Below are 9754 nucleotides of genomic sequence, written 5' to 3'. Positions count from 1 at the left end.
TGCATCATTTGTTTCAAACCCTATAAAACATTTGGTTCAATTTTGCAAGAAGGGTTAGATGTCATTCTGGCCTTGAAGATGTTTATTCTTCATCTTTGGTTTTTGTACTATTCCTTCTATCACAGCAAGAGATCTTCTAGATCTCTGCCATCCCACAAGTACCACATTTATCATATCACTTTATCCTTTCAAATATGTATCATTCTGTTAATAACTTACTGCATTATCATTTCCATAAGCCTTTTTTTGACAGGCTTGGTGTAAAATACAAGATTTCATATACACATCTGCACATGTTAAGTATTAATACAATAACTTTTGATGTAGTATGTGTAACCTTCATATAGTTTGCAACTCAGATTTGTGAATGAAGTATATTTACTAAAGATTTGTTGAATCTGTTTTGTTACGAGTGATTTTGATGTCATGACTAAAAATCTATTATTCGTACTAAAAATCTGAAATATGAATTACATAATCTCTAAACCTCCAAAATACATTTCAAACATTTGTTTACAGTAAGAATTTATATCTTGTCAGTTATTTTCTATACTCTAACTGTGTGGGATCTGTGCATTTGACTCACTTTGTAACAACTATAAAGAATTAAAAAATAAATATATATTATGCTTTTTTCATTCTTTTAGTTCAAGAACGACTACCGATTATAACACAAACACAAATTTAATCAAAGTAGCTGAAGTCTCATACCTTTATACATTTGTATATGTATAAAATTTTTATTATTTGACCTTTCAAATAGACCTGGTTAACTTTACAGAAGTTTCAATGGTGTGATGCACATGCATTAATGTTACCATGTCAAAGAATGTAAAACAATACCAGTGGATAAATCTCCTTACACTACTCAAAATGGATCATGAAACACAATCATAGACTTGAACACCAATATTCTGTTAAGGTGACATGCTGGTGTGTTGATTAACGTGGTACTTATTCTGTTTTGATTTTTAGGGAATCGTTGGAAACACTTTTACAGAGAGCTGTGGCTCATTGTCCCAAGGCAGAAGTTTTGTGGTTAATGGAGCAAAATCCAAGTGGCTAGCAGTAAGTTAATACTTTCCATTTTAGAGACTTTAATATCAACATCTTTTCACATTTGATACAATATTTGGTTTGCACTTATGTCAGACAAAATGTAATTTTACTTTCATTGTTTAGAACACCTGCTCGCCAGAAAAAAGTCATTAGAAGTATCTGGTGACTTTGATTTTGAACTTGATAAATGTTAAATAATGGTTATTTATGGTTGAAATGTATATAATGTTCAGTAGTTTATGTAATTACTTGCTTCTTAACACACAACATAATAATTTGATTTCAAGATGAACCTGTAATTGTAAATTGTCAGTGTTTGCAGGTAGATATCTATAAAGAGAGGTTTGGTTAAACTGTTTAAAGATTCAACTGATAGATAATGTAGTTCAACTGTTAGCAGAATCAGATAACCCGCAGAGAATGATGTAGTTCGACTAAAATATATATGTAAAAACGGATCATTTGGGTTGAGAAAATTTTTACGTAGATGAGCTTAATAACGCTTAAACCTTCTTTGGTCATCATCATGTTCACAAAGAAAGAAAGAGGTAACTGACCAGAAGCTGACCACATGTTTGAAAAGGGGTTGTGTAACTGAGTGTCGGAATGTAGACGTTTGAATATATAATTTTATATTTATTTTATTATTATTATTTATTATATTATTTTTAATATAGGTATAAAGGTGTTTCTTCTTTGTATTGGTTTATTTTGGGCTTGGGTTGTTATATAAGTAAGGCTTCTTTAATTTTGCATTTGTTTATGTTTGTTTTTTTATTTAGTATTTCAGTGTTTTCTATGGTTATGTTGTGTTTATTTGACTTGCAGTGTTCAAAAACGTGTGAAGGTGACTTTTTATGTTCTTTGAATCTGGTTTCCATTTTTCTATTTGTTTCTCCAATATAGAAGTCGTGATAGTTATCACATTGTATTTTATAAATAATGTTGGTGTTGTGTTTGTCAGTGTAGTTTTTACATAGTATAGATCTTAGTTTTGTGCCTGGTTTTTGAATAAATTTGGTATTAACTGGAATGTCATATTTTGTTACTAGTTTTTGCCAAATGTTGGTTATTTTTCTGCTGATGTCGAAAATATATGGTATGCAGCAGTATATGGTTTTGTGATTTTTTTTGATTCGTGAGATATATTTACTTTTGTTGGTTGATTTTGCTTTCTTTTGTCGTTAATTTTATCTGGTGAGCATAGTTTTATGGCTGTGTTTATTTGGTTTCTTAGTGTGTTGAGTTTTTGTTTTGTTTCATGTGCTGAGTCCCAAGGCATGTATAGTCCAGTATGGATGATTTTTCAGTGAATTTCTGTTTTAAATTGTGTATCGGTTTTTGTAATTTTGAGGTTAAGAAATATTTGATTGCTTTCTTCTTGTTCACATGTGAAGTTGATGTTGGGATGTATAGCGTTAATGTGATTGAAAAAATTAAGTGTGTGTTTTGTAGATGTGAATTCTGCAACCGTGTCATCTACATATCTGTACCAGTATAGTGGTGGATGTAATGCTGTGTTAAATGCTTGTGTTTCAACTTGTGTCATAAAAATATTGGCTAGAACTGGTGATACTGGGTTGCCCATGCTTAGGCCATTTGTTTGTATGTAGTTGTGGTTGTTGAACATGAAGTTTGTCTTCATTGTGGTGAATTCTATGAAGGTTGCTAATTGGTTGCTGGGAATGTCTATAGATGGGTTAGGGTCTCGAATATAGAGTTCTAAGGCTATCTTGCAGGTTTTAGTGGTTGGAACTTCTGTAATGAGGGATATAACATCAAAACTGGCCATTAAGGCTTTATGATTAAGTTGATTAAGATCAGACTTGAAATTAAAAGAGTCTTTGATGAATGAGCTGGCTGATATTGCATATTTGGAGAATGCTCATGCTATGTATTTACCAAGATTGTAATTACGATTCATATTTGGACATTATTGGTCTAATGGACATTCTGGTTTATGAGATTTGGAATGCCATATTTGTGATGTGCGGAATTGGTTTTGCATAGGTAGGAATAAAGTGTTTGTGAAGTTGTGTTGGCTTTTATCATTTTTAGTAGTATTTTGTTTAGTTGTGTTTTGTGTGTCTTTGTTAGATTTGTGTGTATTGGATTAAATTTGTTCGTATCTGATAGGATGTTCTTCATTTTTGGATGTATTCATTCTGGTTCATTATGACTATAGCATTTCTTTTATCTGCTTTTAGAATTTTATGTTTTTGTCTTGTTTTAGGTTTTAATGGAATTAATGTCTCTTTTGTAAGATTGTTTTTAGCTTCTCTGTTTTGTGAAATTATGTTGATGGTTTTGTGAGAAAATTCTTTTGAAAAGATTGTTTAAGATGTTTTAGGTTCTTCTTTCTGTTGGTTGTTTTCTTGTTTTGTTTTCTCTAGAAGTGGGTTTTCTTGACATCACTGATGTTGAACTGTTAGAAGAATCAGATAACCTCTAGAGAATGATATAGTTTAGCTTTATGAGGGTAATATGTACCAGTTGTTTTCAGCACTACCTACTGTTGTAATTTCTTCATAAACTCAACCACACTTTGCTTGTAATCTTTTCACATCTTTAGGTGAATATATTTAGAATTTTTATTTTTAATACACAGGGTGATGTCCCTGCAGCAAGGAGTATCCTGTCTCTAGCTTTTCAGGCTAACCCTAACAGTGAAGAAATCTGGTTGGCTGCTGTCAAGCTAGAAAGTGAAAATAATGAGTATGAAAGAGCCCGCTTGTTGGCTAAAGCCCGCCCAGTGCCCCAACAGCAAGGGTAAGATTATATATTTATTGATTGTTAATTAATACAAACTTGTACTCTTCCATCTGTGATTACTGATATGTAATCCACAATTTGTGTTCCCCTTTTTACTACTGATACATTTTGTAAGAGATGAAGTTTAAAGTTCTTTTATGTTTGTTTGGCTGTGAGAAACTTGTTGAAATTGATGTTTTGTTAATGGCAGGTGATGAAATATTTTTGGTTAAAAGAACGAAAAATATAATATTGTGTTTTTCTTGCTGTATACCAGGATTCCTCTAAGCTGCACAGTTGTACACATCCTCAGTAACAGTGAGTAGTCTCAATTCATTGATGGCCTTTGCGACCCTGGCAATTGATAGGCCTAAAGTACAAATAACTAACTAGTAGCATTGCAAAGCTTCTCAATCATCCAATAGGGTTGACACTCTTAAACATACACCCCCCCCCCCAGGAAAAAAACTGTTAGTGTACATTTTAACATTGCCCTGGAGTACATTGTAGTATACATAATATGCATTAATTCAGGATCTTACAAAGCATACAGGGTCTATAGAAACAAAGTTAACATTATAAAAGAGACCCAATAACAAAAGCTTTTGGGGGAATGGTCTTTCCATTATGGGGAGTAAATTACAACAAAAAGTATGTTGGTCTATTATGTGGTCATTGTACTGGATGTAAGACATCACATGGATCTGAGAATATGACCTAAGTTGTGAGATAGCATTGCATGAGCATGCGGTGTTTACAATGTGTAAGTGGTGTTGTTGAATTTAGAAGGGTTTAATAAAACCTGTGTTAAATACCATCCAAAACGTGGATCATTATATATATTAATGTAGGTAATGATGAAACTGCGGAAACTGGAGTGGGCTTTAGGGGATCTAACCCAGGCTAAGTCACTTCTGGAAGAAGGTTTGAAGCTTTATCCAGAGTTTCCTAAGTTGTGGATGATGAAAGGACAGATTTTAGAACAAGAAGAAAAACCCGAAATGGCCAGAGACTCCTTCAACCAGGGAGTAAGTACTTTATTCAGTGATGTAAATATAACATTTTAGTACAATAGATCTGTAATAAACACCTATTTCCCACCCCTTTTTGTTAAATTGCTTCTAGCTGTAATAGAAAGTTGGTTTATAAAACGGTTGAAAACATGTCATTGGATTTACATTCAGGAATAAAAACATTGTATTTTGTATGTTAGTAATGTATGGGTAAAAAATTGTTTCAATAAAGCAGCAAATGAACTTGTAAGAATCTCTATCTTTCATATGGTAAACAGTAAGGGTGTGGTGAAACGTTGTGAGTATAGTTTCAATACATCTGATATTATACGGTTTACTTATCTTCACAAAATTTTGCAAACTTTCAGTAAACATTATAGGTATTTTTTACTAAAAATTAACGATTCAATAAAAGAAAACAAGTATTGAACACTACATATTGTCTTAATTTATCAAAAACATTACATGTAAAGTAACATAACAAATTAACAATAACAAAGGAGAGAGACATATATTAACTATTAACATTAGTTTACTGCACCTTCCAGCTGCTGTTTAGTTGATCAAACCTGAGAATTTAAAAAAGGCGCTGTATAGTGTGAAGTACTTAAGTAAGACAATGTTAGTCATGCAGATAATAAATTTCAGACAGGACTTCTGTACCCAGATATGTATCATATCGACTACTATAATGAAATGTGCACCCCTAGTGAAAAGACTAACATATTTTAATTTATAAAATATTGTTATCTTGCATATTTTGCTAAGATCGTATCGTAAAAGGGTGGGAACCGGGACTGTATTAATAAAATCATCACGAGCAAAACCACACAATTATATATTCAAAAGATAGTTGTTCCTCATCAGTTATAAATCTATGCTTTGGGATGAACAGAAAAGTTCTAAGACATATCAGTAAATGCACTGTTTACAGGTGAAGATAGATCTGAGCTACACAGAAATTAGTTGTTTTTTTTCCTTTTGAATTAAATGTAGTAATGATTATAAAATATTTTTAGGTTAAGGTATTGTTGAAACAGAAATTTCTTTTTCTTTCATTTTGGAATTGAATATGCAGGTGTGTACTTGACAGCCAAAAGTTTCTTGTCGGTTGCAGTAGGGTTATACTATGACTTCTGTATTAGGATCACTCATTATCGTTGTCTGTTTATTATATTGTTTAGTTGAAGAAATGTCCAACATCTATTTCACTGTGGCTCCTCCTGTCACGCCTAGAGGAAAGAACTGGAGCTTTGATCAAGGCTCGCTCAGTTTTGGAAAAGGCCAGACTTCGAAATCCAAAATGTCCAGAGCTGTGGCTAGAAGCTGTTAGAGTGGAAATTAGAGGAGGGCTAAAAGATATTGCACAGACACTTATGGCTAAAGGTTTGTATTATCTAGGCTGGTGTTGAGTCAGGAGCTGTTAATATTGAAAATCATTCTTATAACCTAGAATAATATATGTAGTCATGGATTATGCTATTATTTGGCTTCTGCCTATTCTGTTGTTTGTTGAGTCACTGAATGCATGTATTTCTGTGATTTAATGGTTTATGAGTTTAGTATTTAAGGTAATTTTGGCTTCCATGGATAACATTCATTTTCATAGCTAAAAGCTTTGTTTTCACCTCTAAAGTGATATTTTTTAAGTCATTAATGAACCTCACAGCTGGCTCTCTCTCTCTCTCTGACTTTTTATAAACTGTTTTTGTTTAAATGTTAAAAAGTTATTTTCTTAAACAGGTATAAGAAATCATAACCATGAACTGTGAACAACATAATGTGGTATGTAGAAACTATGTAATGTTATAAGCATCTCTCTGTTGGGTTTACTTCACATGAGGTAAACTGGACCATGTGAAACACAAGTAAAGACCCTCTTTGTTTCTTGAAAATAGTAAAACCTGCCTTTGTAGGAAAGTTAGTGATTTTCAAGGTTTGCATGGAGCCCTTAAAAGTCATAAATCAATAACAAGCTGAAATGTTCACGCCAGAACACCGAAGAACGGGTGTTTGTATTTGTTGTAAATGATTAAAAGTAACTTATAAAGTTACATGAATTATTATTTTTAGTCTGTTTTGTAGAAAGAGGTTCTTAAATTGGCTTGGAATTGGTCTTTAAAAGATTGGTTAGTTGACATCTGCAAGAACTATGTGGTTGCCATTTGTTTCCTATCTCAAGTATTATTATATAGGAATTAGCAACTAAACCTTTGTTCTCTTGAATGAAACCAGTTTTTGTTACCTCAACCACAGCTATGCAGGAATGTCCAGGAAGTGGAATTCTTTGGGCAGAAGCCATCTTTATGGAGGCAAGACCACAGAGGAAGACTAAGAGTGTGGATGCACTGAAACGCTGTGAACATGATTCACACGTATTGCTAGCTGTGTCCAAGTATGTATAGTATTCATTTTAGGTTGATATTATGTCTACATTGTAATTTTAGCTGTAAATGTACCTTATGTTTACCTGATTTCCGATTACTGCAGTAAAAGAAACTAAAGGGTATTTAAAATTGAAAGCTAAGCTCTTATTTGGCGAATATTGAATAAAGCTACGAGTGGGTTATCTAAGCTGTTGTCCCCAAGTTAGAGTGGTAGACTAGAGGGAAAAAGCTACTCAACACCAACTATTGAAAAGTTGGACTGACCACTGCATCGTAACATTATAAAGACAAGCATATTCAGTGAAAGAAGTCAGACAGGCAGTATTTAGTTTTCTTGTTGCTATAATGTCAGGGATATAGTAAATAATAATCCTGTTCTATAGCATCAAGCACCTTGGTTCACTTAATGTTAAAACTGTAGTGTCAACCTAAATACTATTAAATAACTAACTTCACTGTTGGGAGAAAAATTTGGCTTACATAGTTAAGCCACTATAACATTTGTTATCATTGGCTGAAATAAGTTATTATTAATTGTTTATAAATGTTACAATTAATTTGTGCAATTACATACCAGGATGTTTGTTACATTTGGTTTGCATTGTTATATTTGTCAAGCAGCGATTAGCCATCTGGATTTTCAGTTTAAGTTAAAAGTTCAGTATCCTTTGATAAATGTGATGTGACATAACTTAAAAACTGTAGTGAAACCTTATGTTGTGTAACCATAACCACTATTTCTGAATGTAAATAGTCAATAGGGACTATGAATGGTGGAGTGGTTTGATAGGCTTGAATTCTTACTACTGTGTAAGGAGCCATTAGAAGCAAATTTAATCAAGACTTGGAATTTTTAGTGTTGAATATACATTAAAATATAACAGACCATTCATAATAAGTGATATACATTTAGATTTTCAAAAGTTTCATACTGGGACCCACAGAAAAGGGGAGTTGTATGGGTTTTGGAGGCTCTCAGATTGGCTACTTAGGCGTGCTTAAAACTGACATGTTGGTCATTGAAAACAAGGTATACCAAGTTTTATTTTTGTTCTTGTTTCCCATGGGTAACTTCTGTACTTAAAATGGGACAGAAAATTGGTAGCTTTAGAAGGTATGTGTTAAAAAAATGTATGAAATTAAAGATCCCCACATTCACTTATGAATCTAAGAATAATAATTATCTCTTGGAGTGTCTTATACCAGGGTTTCTCTAATCTTTGAGTTCTTGATGAACTTACAAGTTTGTTGTCAACCCCCACATTCTTAGAATATAAAGTAGAAACTATAAATGTAACTTTTGCTCATCATAATACAATTGTTAGAGGAACATAATATGTAAAATAAAAAGTTTTAATTTTCTCTAATGAGATGGATGGGCTTTAAAAATCACATGCAAATATTGACCCCTATCTCTTCATTTGTCCTCTGTACACTCTCATCAACCACTTTGGGAAACCCTATCTTATACAAATAGGAAAATCTTAACTGAATCATTAGTAATTAACATAAATATTTATATTTTGTTGTTTTAAGTCAAAGACATATCTCTCAAGGGTAAATCGAACCTTGGAACAACTGTCTCAGGGGGGGAACCACCATAAAGTTATGGAACACTTGAATTCACAACTTAAACTTTTATTAACCATGTTTGTTTTTAGGAGTAGTAATAAATCACAGAGGGAACAATTATGCTGTATTTTAGCTAAGTTCAAACAAAGCTTTAATCAGGGTTTGTTACCTTAATGGAACATGTTAACTATCTTTTAGAGTGTACTTAGAGGAACATTTATCTGAGTATTATTTTTACATTCACACATAACTTCCCTTATTTGTTCTCTGTGTAGACTGTTTTGGTCTGAAAGAAAGACAACGAAAGCCAGGGAGTGGTTTACTCGCATAGTAAAGATCGACCCTGACCTTGGAGATGCCTGGGCCTATTTTTACAAGTTTGAAATGTTACATGGAACTGAGGTAAGTGTACACGGAAGGTTGAAATATGATTGTAGAAAAACTTTTTAACTTAAACCGAAGCAAGACCCACCTTAACGATGAAAAGTTTTATAATTAAAACGTAGATTGTGAGAATTGGTTTCTAACCACGTCTCTACAATTGGAATGCTTTTCAGGAGCAACAAGATGAAGTTAGAAAGGGCTGTGTTAATGCAGAACCACACCACGGAGAGCACTGGTGTTCTGTATCGAAGAACATCCAAAACTGGAGAAAGAAGACGTTAGAGATTCTTGTTCTTGCAGCCAATGCTGTGCCGATCCCAGTGTGAAATGGGACCAACCAAGTTCATTTTGTAAATACAGTTCAAAGACAGGTCCTGACGATATAAAACCTCCAAAAGAGCTCGAGCTATGTATCTACCAAGTGTTAACTCCGTTCATGAAGAAATATTAGCAAAAGACATAAAAAGAACCTGTTTTACATGCATTATTATTATAGATCATAAAATGCCAGCTTCTTTAAATGTAATAGTGATAAAATGACTTCAAATAAAGGAATTCTAGAAATTTAATTTTGAACTTCCTTTTAAA

The 9754-nt window shown here is 32.8% G+C and overlaps 1 protein-coding gene and 1 pseudogene across 1 annotated transcript; both read left to right on the top strand.

The window, feature by feature from the left end:
• LOC143236253 (uncharacterized) overlaps window positions 1–3832 on the top strand; it is a 6237-nt pseudogene extending 2405 nt beyond the window's left edge.
• Window positions 3833–4672: 840 nt separating this feature from the next.
• On the top strand, window positions 4673–9735 carry LOC143240362 (pre-mRNA-processing factor 6-like). Its single transcript, XM_076482678.1, has 5 exons — window positions 4673–4838; window positions 6008–6209; window positions 7080–7218; window positions 9058–9184; window positions 9340–9735. The coding sequence occupies exons 1-5, from the start codon at window positions 4770–4772 to the stop codon at window positions 9490–9492; spliced, it is 690 nt and encodes a 229-aa protein (XP_076338793.1). The 5' UTR covers window positions 4673–4769; the 3' UTR covers window positions 9493–9735.
• Window positions 9736–9754: the final 19 nt, after the last annotated feature.

This window comes from Tachypleus tridentatus, chromosome 13 (assembly GCF_004210375.1).
Source record: "Tachypleus tridentatus isolate NWPU-2018 chromosome 13, ASM421037v1, whole genome shotgun sequence".
Classification (NCBI taxonomy): Eukaryota; Metazoa; Arthropoda; class Merostomata; order Xiphosura; family Limulidae; genus Tachypleus; species Tachypleus tridentatus.
Note: the sequence above shows the minus strand (reverse complement) of the source record. Positions and strands in the feature narration are given on the sequence as shown.